The sequence below is a fragment of the Taurulus bubalis genome (genome assembly GCF_910589615.1).
Source record: "Taurulus bubalis genome assembly, chromosome: 11".
In the NCBI taxonomy this organism is placed as follows: Eukaryota; Metazoa; Chordata; class Actinopteri; order Perciformes; family Cottidae; genus Taurulus; species Taurulus bubalis.
In genome coordinates, this window is record NC_136599.1 from 14,014,762 (window position 1) to 14,027,616 (window position 12,855).

Genomic DNA, 12,855 nt, shown 5'->3' on the forward strand with positions numbered 1-12,855 from the left:
TGACGTTAGGACTATTATACTCCAGCGCACCTCCCTTCAGGGATACGATTTTACGATTGCAACCTGACACTGTTTCTGTGTCCTATAAGCGACAGAGCTGTAACTCACTTCAAAGGCAGAAGGCATCAAATCACAGTGCACCTATAAATTAACCTGTCAGGTCTTGGCCAATGAGAAGGCAGCATTAAATCTTTGCTGTCATGCTAGCGGCCAATGGAAAGACGATGGCAGTAAATCTGTCAAGGCCGCGTCTGTTAACGGTGTTGTGGTGTGGTTGGGGAATCCACGGGAAGGGAGGGGAGAAAGTGAGAAAGAGTAGATGACAGGGGAAGGAGGGAACAAATGGAGGGTTCAGAGCTATGCAACAGAAAATGCTTTTCTTTACATTCTTTGGTTCTGCTACAAAACTACATACACACAAGCTGTAGTAAAGCAGTGAGGCGTTTACAGAGGATTTTTTCCCAGCAAAACAAGACCAAACGTGGCCATAAAAAAGGGAAAAACAGACAACATGTTGTCCTAATGGATGCAGTGGGAGTTGAATAACCAGCAGAAACACCCATAAAGCTTTATGGCCAGCAGGGCTGCGTCTCATGTTGACTGCATACAGTGAAAATGATGGATGGCTCTCCTTTGCATCATTTTGAGACCAAAACCTAGTGTTGACTGTTTGATAACATCAGTAATCTAGTAACCTCTGACTGTTTTGACACAGCAGCACCAATAGCAGAGACGCCCAGCAACACGCTGCCCTCTGGATTACAGGGAGGGACCAGAAGAGCACATGCAGAAACCAGATGTGCCCCAGTTGTGCTGCTTCAAAGGATGATATAGTTGCTCCTATGGCAAAGCAACCCTGAGTAACTACACTTTTGCTATCTAACCACAAAGAAACACAACATGGTCAGGCTGCATCTAACCCCGACCACCTTTGACCACAGAGTATTTTCACATCTACATCCAGCATCCCTCTTCTAAAGCATGCATTCAGGAAAAGAGTAATGCACTGCACTGGCACGAGAGAACTGTGGGGAAAACAGCAGAGGGAAAACACATCAGGTAGAATATTTCCTAGATTAGCAATGCCCTTGGTGGTGCGCTTTCATTATCCTATCAAAGTTGAACATTTTCATGTAATAAATCTTACAGGTATCATAAAATAACTGGTTGTGCAAAGGCAATGCTTCTCCAAACCAGAGAAAAAAACATTCCCTTAACAAAGCCCGCATTTTTTTTCACCAATCTGTAACGACATCCAATAAACCAGCCACATTTGTGGTGACATTTTTATCTTACATCAACCACAAAAAACCTAAACATTAGCATCAGAATTTACAGTCATCTTATGTCATTACTATGAATACTTTTTTTCTTCAGAAACATAAACAGTGTGTTGAGTTATTGCAAAGGCAGGCAAGAGTGCAATGGTGGAGGTGTTGTTTTTGGCTGGCTTTTCCTGGAGTGGCCATGATTCTCTGTTCTATGAGAATCCATAAACAGACCCAGAGAGGGCAACTGGAGCCATAAACCACGTCAGACTGCTGAGATGCTGCTGAGGCAAAGGGAGCAGGACTGGGCCGACACCTCCTCTCTGCATGCACACACACAACTATATGCGCTTTGAGCAGCCTTCAACCATTATGAATATTTCAAAAGTATATAATGATCCTGTGGATATGATCAGAATTATTTGCCAGGAATGTTTACACAACCGAGGAATTTTTCTAGGCTGAAGGGTCATACATTAGACATGAGACGTTAGACAAGACAAACAATCAACAACAATAACAGTGCGATGGGTATGAAATTAAGTATAAGATAAAGTGCTCAGACAAACAGATAACGTTAATGTTAGTGTATGTGTATGTTTAAGTGACATGATGGTGGTTGACTTTATTTTGAAAAATGAGAAAAGGCTGCTCAACAATAAACAAAGGGCAGGCTGATCTCAGCTTGTTTTTGCAGACACGATGTTAATATCATTATGTTGAATCTAAGCATTATCTATGAGATGGAAATGTGAAAGCAGTAGAAGTAAAATGGCCTTGTTAATTTTAACACACTGGATCATTAAACATCATGTGGGTCTTGGCCTTTGTCCTGCTCGGACAATATAATGACACTTCCTTTAATATGTTTACTGTGCTGCATCCAACATGCTGTCATTGGTTTCCCCAGTGTTGTTTCTCTTGAGCAGGGCAAGCCATTGGATGGGTGCTCAGGCCCATTGACTATGACATAAAGACTCTGTAAGCTTACTGATGATGATAATTTATTGACTCTAATTCACACAATCCACTCACACACACACACACACACACACATACACACACAAGAGAAAGAGAGCGACTCTTTCACTGTATGCATCGATCAATTACAAGGCTCTAGCCCACACGTCTCTGACAATTTTACTGCATGTTATGTACAGCGTGTCAAGCCATGGCGTTTCAAACTGTTATACTCATGCCTGTATAATTAATATAAATTACATCGCTGTTTTTTTATTATGGTGCAACTGTAATTAGCGGATGAAAGCAAGTCACTGCGCCGCTGATGGTGCTGCAGGGCTCTCTAGATGAAAAGTGAGGGTCTGGACAGGCACCTTGGGTGGGATCTGTTTTAACCCTCTCCCTTTCCCACGTGCCCTCGCTGGGATCTCATCTAATCACATTTATTGCTGTCTACTTCTGCTAACCTCGTCCTCTTTAACCTTCATGTTTCCCTCTCCCTCACTGTAACCACACACTGAGACAGAAGCTCCTCATTATACCAGCAAACTAGTGCGATAACAGTAAACCGGTGCAATAATGGAGTCCATTTATAATGATTACCTTTCCCTTTCTTGCTGCTCTCTCTCCAGTAAAACACTTTGAAAGTAGCATCAACACGGGCTCTATTCATGCTATCTCTGCAGCAATAAAGAGAAACAGATTCAGGGGCTGAATCAAACTGAAGTAAAGCCAAGACAATAGGTCCACAGGTCAGAGTCAATAACAGTTTCATTGACTACTCTCCTCTCTGTTATGTGGAGACATCAACCCACATGCATGCATCCAGGCGCGAACACAGACATTCTGTTGCCTTTTTGGTATCAGCTGCTGTCCGCCATGCAGCAGTTAACTGGCATTGATACACAACACGTAAAGAGCTGTTCATCAGGTAGCATTCATGTACAGTATGAGCTGAAGAACTGAATTAGGTCATCTTGCCCAGAATAGCTACAGTGTAATTTTCATATAAACCCTACAGAATATGCTGATTCAATTACAGTAGGTCTGTGCCTTAAAATACCTGAATTGTTTACCTTTGGGCTATTTTTTTGTCCTACAATTTGTGTGATTAAGATAAGCAGCTCCCATCAAATTTCACTGAGGGGACAACAATCGCGAGATTTAACTGATTATTTTCCAGTGGAAGAAGTGTGAAATTTCCCGTCTGGCAAACACAAGGGTGAAATGCTGATTTACAGTCCACATTCTAAAAAAACCCACTGTGTGTAATCTTTTCCACAGACTGCTCCAGGCCAAAGACACCTCTACATCAAGAGCATTCACTTTATCAGCGGCTCACTTTGATGCCTAGGCCAAGTCCCTCATTTATATATAAAGAAAAAGAAACTGAAAAAAGGCAAACTTGTTGCAAGTCTGTAAAAAAGGCTACAAACAGTAGCTTAATGGTCTTTAACTCAGGCCAACAGACAAGTCACAGCATGCCAAGTGCAGTAGATCGTGATCGTCTCTGACTTAATGTGCTTCAAATTAAGCATGGTTGGATCTGTTGGCTGCACACCTGACACAAATCTCTCCGGGAAAAAAATACCTTCAAGTGATCATCATGAGAACATATGTAGCTACCTAGCTGGAAGAATGCAGATAGATCATTTATCCTCCTGTAATATGCATCAGGTACCAACATGATGAAGGGCCCTTTCTCACATCCATTTCTCTCTGTAGTGTACCCTTCATTTGCATTACAATGAGAGCACGAGTTGAGTGTTTGAAGGTGGGGGTGCATCGAAGCACACAACTCATGCTGCTCAAAGTGGCTCTCTAACAAAGCAGAAATTAATCACGTATGACTCCATAAAACTTATCTGCATGTCACAGCAACATAGTACAGTGTAAGCTGGCGATCACAGCGGCATGAATGAGTCTCTCTTCCCCCCCCTCTACTTTCTTGTCTTCAGTATTTATGTACATCAGCCTCGCAGTTTGCTGCAGACACCAGGAGATGGAGCACTTGCACAAGTGTCTTTGGCTTTAGCTGAGATGTTGAAGAACAAAGAGCCGCATGGCTGCTCTGGAGAAAACTACTCTTAAAAAAACTGCGACATTTACAGATATAAAAAGTATGACAAGTCATTAATACAAAACAAAAGCATGTCTAGAGCTCCTACAATTAATGGTGAAGAGTGCAATGTTCGTCACACAGCAGGTAGTGTTTGACATATCAGCTGTTCACATATTGGTCTCAACAAATATTTATTATAAGTATCTGATGAATGGAAGATCCCTGGACAACATATATTCACAACATACCTTTGTGATTATTGGTATGACTAGTTGTACACCTTTATTTAGATCACACTGTTCATGTAAATTAAATGACAGAGATAGTGCTTCAATACTTTGTACAGTAAGATGCCAGTGCTGTCAAATGGGAGGAAATCCTTGGTGAAGGGCACATGTGGAATGTTACAGCAGGCTATAATGAGGTTAAGATATGAGGTTTAATCAACACCTAGATGCCTTCATGAAAAAACTAACTAACAAAGCAGGCAGAACTGGAATGTACACCATATCTTATCCTCAAGTTGATTATGTCATACAATGCAAGTCCGTGCAAAAAAAAAAAAATCAAGAAAAAGATTGGAAAATGAAACTTTGTTGAACATTAATCCTGGGAGTGGGACTGGATCAGCCAGTTGTACTCCTCACAGCGTTAATATGAGGAGTGGAGGAAAAGGAGTATGACGATCCGGCCACAGAGAATGGGCTGAACAGCGGCTCAGTGGTAGACTGGAGCAGCCGTTACTTCATCGTAGAAGCGACCACTTGATCTGTTCTTTAGCAGACTGAAGAACCTGTGGATGAAAACTCAGTTTGAGCAAGCAGATTGCTCAAATGATAAGACAAATGACAAAAGGTGGGAAATGCGAAATTTGGAGAATTTCTACTCAATAAGAATGGCCGGAGATAAACCTTTTAGGAAAAAAACTATCAAATAAACCAAAATGAGAAACAAGTGGCATCTCATTGAGGAGGTTAAGGGGAACAATGGTTAAAATAAAAAAAACATGCATTATTGTTAAAAAAACAGAGCAAAAAAGGTTAAATGGGTAATGTAAATGCACAATCTAATTAATCATCTTAATTCTTGGAATGAGAGGAGAATCATAACCATAAAGTATGGGGATTGGGGACAGCCATTAATCATGGCTAGATGAGGGATGGTGGTAGCCAGTCTCAGGCCTCTTTAATGACAACATTAATCAAGAGGAGCTCACACACAGACGAGACTCATGCAGGAACTAAAGGATAGGAAACACTGTTGACTACCAATACCGTTACAAAGAATAACTTTTAATCCTGTACACCGTTATTCATGGAAGATTATCGTAATTTACCGAAGGGGGGGCACTTATCGCGCACGTTCTCAGAAGGTAATATTGGGACTTTCCACTTTTTAAGAGTCCAAAAACTAATGTTGTATTATTTAGTTAAAAAAAGAAACCAGAAGAATCTGCATGCACCACGCAAAAGCAGACTCGAGCTCCCCGTCCCCTCCTCTCGTGTCCTCATTCAAACAGCCAGCCAGCAGCTGAGCAGAACCACTACGTTAGCAATATCCAAACTACAGAAGACGGAGGACATAAGAAGAAATAATGCGAGTGATGTTTTCAGACACAATCTATATTAAGTCGACTAACGTTATGTTACAAATAATTATTGTGTAATCATGTTGGAAAATCAATATCCCTCTGAAGAGCACAGTCAGACTACTCCGCTTCATCACTCAATACATTTTTTCAAAGAGTTTCGATTTTTTGGAAGTAATATATTATGTCTCTAGCTCAGTGGGAGCAGCTGCCCAAGTAGGTGATAAGCAAGGAGGCAAGTGGACGGCATGTATAAAGTGGAGAGGGGACTGAATTAGAAAGCAGCAATAATGTTAATGTACCAGAGGCCGTGGTACAGATGGATGACAACTTTAAAAGATTTAATTAAATGCGTTTTAGTTGGCTTTTGTAAAGTATATATAATTGTATTCTCTCCCGGTCACTACGGCCTAGAAATACAAATGTCAAAAGTCTTGTCCACTGTTGTGCCATGTGTGATTTGAATTACTTACTTTTTTTCTCTATTACATATAACTATACATTCATGTTACATCACTGTAGTATAGCCCTGTATTCAGTGGTGTATATTACATGACTGTGTATTACAGTGTTGAGGTAATAGTCAGGGAGACCAGGTGTATCGAAAGTAAGAAAACATTTCTTGGACCTCAAAAGGGTTGTCAAACCAACATGAAGGGTCTTAGAATGGAGTCAGTCCACCACAAGCCTCCAGAACAGCTTTGTATTTAAAATTGCACCTAAATCCAAGCCATAAATGAGAAATAAAACGAGATAAAGTAGGTCTCCGGAGTGGTTTTATTCTGCACTTTTTCCGCTTGTTGGGTGAATCAATATATAGACCAATTTGATCACTTTTTGCTTTGTTTTTCTTAATATAAGATTTTTTAAATTTGGCAATCCATTATGAAAAGGACATGTCATGTCAAAATTAGAAAAGAATATGGTTGTGTTTTGTTCTACCTCCGGTAGGGGTATCTGACGCACTTTTGAGGATTTGTGCCTGTAATAACTTTGCCCTCGCCTTTGACATAAAAATTCCCCCCTGAATATATGACAACTTAGACTTGGTTGACAAAGTAGGAGTAGAGGTGAATGATGCTATAACAATGCCCTTGTCGTCATAGGTTCTGAATTAATGAGCTTTAACAGTCAATAAACTAATGGGGCTTTTAAACTTTATAGCAGAGCGATACAAGGATGTTTTTTCTCACCTGGGTGACTGTCTGCTCGGTCAAAGGCACATCATCCCCCTACAGGAACAATTATGTTTCGTATATTATTTGACATGACCAACATCAAACTATGTTGAATATTTCTGAAAGGAGAGAAGAGGAGCTTACTCTGAGAGCCACACGGTGCACAACTTGTTGTGGGTCACTCTCCAGGATCACCCTGCAGTCGGCAGCAGAGAGACAGACCAGCAATTATTAATTCCAGAGTAAAAAAAAAGCTGTAAAATCATGCTCTTTTTTTAACAAGATTTAAACAAGTTTCAAGCTGCAATTTGTACATACCCTCCATCTACAATTTCATCCACAGCCAGAAAGAGCCCCTCCATGTTCTCCAACAAAGCCCTTCTCTCGACATTCTTTCTACAGAGGAACAAAAAACATACATGTCAAGCTTAACTTTCTAGACATCAGAAAAAGATTTGTCCAAAAAAGTTTTGTTGAAGTTTTGCATAAAAATAACAGCTGTCAAAACGTACCTCAACATCTGACTGAGTGAATCGAAAAGGCAGTTTAGAACAGCCATAAGCATAAGCTGTTGAGGATAAAAGAATATATTAGATTCTGTTCATGTCTAATGAGCCTACATTGTTTTTCTATCATCTGGAAGAAATCTTTCAGGAAATAACATGTGTGTAATCACTTGTTATGGTTTTCACAATATTTCTGTGGACCTTAAGGCACATCATTTATTACATTTTCTACCGAAGCCAAACTTGATATCCATCTGTGCAGACTCTTAACTATTGTAGTTATAAATAAAAGACACATCAAGAGTATAAATAACACCCTATTTCATAAAAGGATGAAGTTAATTATATTATTTGTAAAACTTAGAAAAATAAATACCTCTGAGAAACCCAAATATAGACAGATGAGTTCACATTGACACACATCATCATTTAGTTTCTATAGCAACATGTACTGTATACCAAAATATTGGTTTCCCAAATAATCTAACAGTTCTGGGCCTTGAGGAAACACTTTTGAATATCACAAAGGAGAATACATTTGCTAGTTAAGTCAAAGCCAAAACATCTCTGATCAATTTAACTAGGGCATTATGCTGTTGAGAATATTTTCATGAAAATAAAAATCTGTATGATGGGTCGATTATTTCTTTTTGATATGAACATTTATCTATTCACATGTAACAGTACTTAAATTCTAAAAAGGTAGAAATGCATCATCACATAAGACACACAGTTCATTTTGACACTGCAGTTGGTGAAAGGTTTAAATAAATTAAATGTATTCAAAATGTAAACTACAGAATGGGCCGTGCAAAATTAAGACTCATTATTAAAGACTGCTCAATTATGTAATTATGTTAGTGTTTTGGAATATCATATTAAATTGGGGGAAACTATCAATTGTCAAAAATTAATATTTGATCTCATACAATTAAAACCAGTGACCAGTTGCAAGAGACAGGGTGAAATTGTAACACTTTGCTCAATTTTCAATAATTAGGTGACATCTCCTACTTTAAATTAGGCTTACCTCATTTTCATGGGAACTTCCAATCACATAAAAGAAGAGGTCTATGTTGCTCTTGTAGACAACAGTGAGGCCTTCAAGTAATGCAATCTCACCTAAGGACACACAAAAAGCCACCAATGCATGTTATTAGACGTACTGAGGCAGGAAAGTGACTATCTTTAAAGTAGTAAATATATCTTACTGTCCGTCCTGTGTGTTTTGTTGAATATGTTCTTCTCAAACGCCTTCTGCTCTTTCACTGTTGGGTATGTGTCATCATAATACTGTCGATGAATTTAAAGAGAAGACGTTATTATATGTTGCCAAGTAAACCCATAACCCAAGGCACATTTTAATTGGTTTGAATTTTGATTAAAAGAATAAGGCTGGCAATATTCAATATATTTCTTATTGTCAACAAATACCAAACACAACAGCGCATTAGTCAATCTCTAAATACTTTCCAACTTCCACCATCGGTCTGTGGCACTCAGCCCACTGCACATTCGTTCCTATTGAGCAAGTAAATCGATATAAAAAATATGCAGATGCAGCACTGTTGCTGCATCTATCAGTATTTGCAGCTTCAATACAGTGCTAAACTTTTCTAACAGTTTGTAAAAATAAACTGCAGTGCTTGTGATGTGTATGCATTATGAGGCTGTATGTACCATGTCATATGCCGATAGAAAAAAAAAAAGTTGACCATTTAACATAATCTATTAATTGTTCAAATTCACCACATGGTTACAGTTCAATTAAATGGTCGTGCTTTTTTTTTAACCAAAACACACCGCCCAATTATCCAATTATTATGTTATATGTATTTTACCCCCAGCTAAGTTCACTAGTAAATAGGCCCCTCAACGCTACACACCGTAACGTAGAACATACTGTATATACAAATAATGAAAAGAGCATAACATAACAAAATGAAATACAACTTACATGTATATATATATATATATATATATATATATATATATATATATATATATATAAATCCTTATTTACATATGTACCCAGAGATACTTTGGTTTAGTGGGAATGAGGCTAGTGCCAAAGGTAGTGGTATGGCAATGCAGAAAACCAGTGCTGGTTTTAGTGTTTAATTTAGTGTTGGATTTGTTGATAATGAAAATATTAAATGTGTTCAGGCGGCTCCTGCACAGCAGTTGGCCCAAGACGGTCTAAGAGGAAACGCTTCAGGAAAGTTTAACTCATGACGGAAGCGTCCTTGTACACTTGTCTATCTCACCTTGGCATACAGCCTGTCTCCGTCGTTGTCCAGGATCAGAACAGCTTTGACAGTGTACAAGGATGGTTCCTGTTAAGACACAATCATTTAACAGTTAAGCATTTAGCGAAGTATCGATTGATCAAACACACCTGGAAGTCAACAACCGAGAACTTAACAGGTAGCTAACATAACGTCACACTTTGACAGGACCGCGGTAGATGAATGAAAACACAATCCGACCAGAGTCATCAATACAATACAAATAGTAACAATGACTCGTGAGGTCATACGGAAGACATGACAATTCCACATCACCAACAAACACACAGTACACACGAAACTGACGTCTCTGAGGCCAAGTTAGCTGGTTAGCCAACACATCGGGCAGTTAGGTTAGCTCCCTGTGGGGCTAACTCCATAACTAGATTACCATATGTCACAAAATTTAGAGAAACAACCACACATAGTCATGTCAAGAAGTTGTAATTAAAAGCTTGAAAGACACATGTACTCTGCCAAATGAATGAATGCGCTAACGTTACCAGTATTGGAGAATCCATCTTCTTTCTTGTTAGCAAACCAGCTAACAGACTACGGCTGCGCGCGCAACGCGGCCACGTCATCCGGACAGTGAATAAGGCTCTTTCCCATTGGCTGATACAGAGCCCCGCGTTTTACGTGGCAGGGCAAAGAGCAACCACACCGCCCAGGGAAGAAAATACACTAAATGTATGAGATTCAAGCTCACCAGAATTTGTCACACATGTGTCCCTTAGTGGGGAACGTTGCAACTTGATAATGTCATGTGAGTAAAGTCAAACATCGTATCTAAGTGGTGTTTTGTCTTCTGCTTGCCTACTGTAAATTAATATTTTAGCTATCCCTGCAAACCTGTTCCTTCTATCATCAAAGTAAATTATTTGTTCTGTAATTATCAAATGAAGATGCCTCGAAATGGTGCCTATATTAAATATTTTCTTCATATTCTTATGAACTACAGAGGTGTTTTTCAGTGTTCAAATCTCTACCATGGGCACAGTTTAACCAAATCATTATCATTATTGACTGAAGATTTTTTTTTTTTCATAGGGCCCTATGGACAGCAAAATCCTCTGATTTACATGCCTTGTTGGCTTGCTTGTACTCATCAACATCTTTTTTCAGGATCCTCCTACATTTAACCAACACCAATTATCATGGTTGCCCCTTCTGGGAAACATCTGGAAACCCAGGCTGATGGGGATTTCCCTGTATCTCACTCCATGAATGACATCACTGTTTGGCCTTACTGTAAGATATTTTTGGGCTTGAGTTTGAAATAATACGGGAATATGGAAGCCTACAGCTTTGAAAGCACCTATTATTTAACTGCAAACAGTGTATGGGGAAAAGCTACAAACTATGTTGACGTGCATTCATAACACCACCATTGCGGACAACCATGAAATGTTGCAATACTGCACTATGTTTACACAATTTAGCCACTAAGATTTCAAAATTCACCCGACCGGAGAGGAACTTGCTCACGCTTAGGCTCCAGGTTTAAAGATTATCAGATTTCATTGCTGTGCCATCTCATTTAAAAAGTCATACACATTCATACTATATGTGTTTGAAAATCATCATTGTTATGATTATGCTGGGAGAGTTGGTGATGGGGATGAATGAAAGTTAAATGATGAATCAACATTTATGATAAATTAACATGCAAAATGACTGGCCTACTTCTAATGCTGCTGGCTTAAACATTGAATTACACCAATGATTATTTTAAATAAGTTGTGTGCACCTACACTTCATAGTTGAAGGACTTTGAAGAATAATGAAGCATACATCTTCAAAGCATGATGTGAGGAAACTGTGACTAATGTAGCCGAAAGTTCAGCAAATATTAACGATGTATTACTGGTTATGTCTAGTTTTCACAAAGATTAAAAAGTAGAAATGAATAACAGCAATAGATAGAGAACTTTAGTAATGTGCTGCTCCCCTTCTCTCAGCTTTATGCCAGCAACCACAGCAGTTAGCAGTTCCCTTCCGAAGAACCAAGTGCTACTTTTATCAGCATTAAGCAGAGCTTCCGCTACCCAACATCCTCCTTTCCTTACCTTCCCTCTCTGTGTCTGTAATACCCACTAGACTTGACGTTTATTAAACACATTGCCTCATCACATATATACAGTGTATATATATATATATATATATATATATATATATATATATATATATATATATATATATATATATATACACACTGTATATACACTATCCATACACACGCACATAAACATGGTCATTTTCTTATTCAAATTTTATTTCCCAAGACCAGCAAATATAATAGGGAAATGGATTAATACAAAACAGAACGGGTAAAAATACTCTTAAAATAATTGAGAAAGACAGTACTGTTCTTACAAAACATTATCTTAATCTAAACATCTTGAGATAAGCACACGTCTTATTGTGACATTCAGAAGAATGATGCGGCATCTTCAGGTTCCTCATTTGGTTTCAGATAGTGATAACTATCATGACAGATGTTTCAAGGAACAACAATGGAAAGATTATCTCTGATTCCCATCAACATCTACAGTTGCTCTGAGGAATGTGTCCAATTAATCATTTTGCATTCTGCTCATTTTAAAAAGATTTAAAAAAATGTAAAACTAGAAGGAACATCTTAATATTGTCCACACTAGAATAAGGAAAGTATTCATATTTAAACACTCATGCCCCTAACCTACACTTTAACTTAAACACACATGTCACTTTAACGTTATCTGTTTGTCTGAGCACTTTATCTTTATCTTATACTTGATTTATCATCATGCACTGTTGTTGTAGTTGATTGTTGTTTGTCTCGTGTATAATGTATGCACCTTCCGCCTAGAAAAACTCCTCGTTTGTGTGTGTAAACATTCCTTGTTTGTGTAAACATTCCTGGCAAAAAAACGGTTTCTGATTCTGATTCTGATGAAATTGTATATTAGCATCTATACCGGAGGTGGACCGAATAAAACAACCCTTTCCAGTCACAATAAACA

At 38.5% G+C, this 12,855-nt stretch overlaps 1 protein-coding gene across 1 annotated transcript; it reads right to left on the reverse strand.

The window, feature by feature from the left end:
* Positions 1 to 4,480: 4,480 nt before the first annotated feature.
* On the reverse strand, positions 4,481 to 10,375 carry copz1 (COPI coat complex subunit zeta 1). The gene is made up of 9 exons (XM_079225764.1): positions 10,354 to 10,375; positions 9,830 to 9,898; positions 8,774 to 8,855; positions 8,593 to 8,684; positions 7,569 to 7,624; positions 7,375 to 7,452; positions 7,201 to 7,252; positions 7,072 to 7,110; positions 4,481 to 5,083 (listed from the first exon to the last, which is right to left on the reverse strand). Exons 1-9 carry the CDS (start codon positions 10,369 to 10,371, stop codon positions 5,036 to 5,038), a joined length of 534 nt encoding a protein of 177 aa, XP_079081890.1. The 5' UTR covers positions 10,372 to 10,375; the 3' UTR covers positions 4,481 to 5,035.
* Positions 10,376 to 12,855: the final 2,480 nt, after the last annotated feature.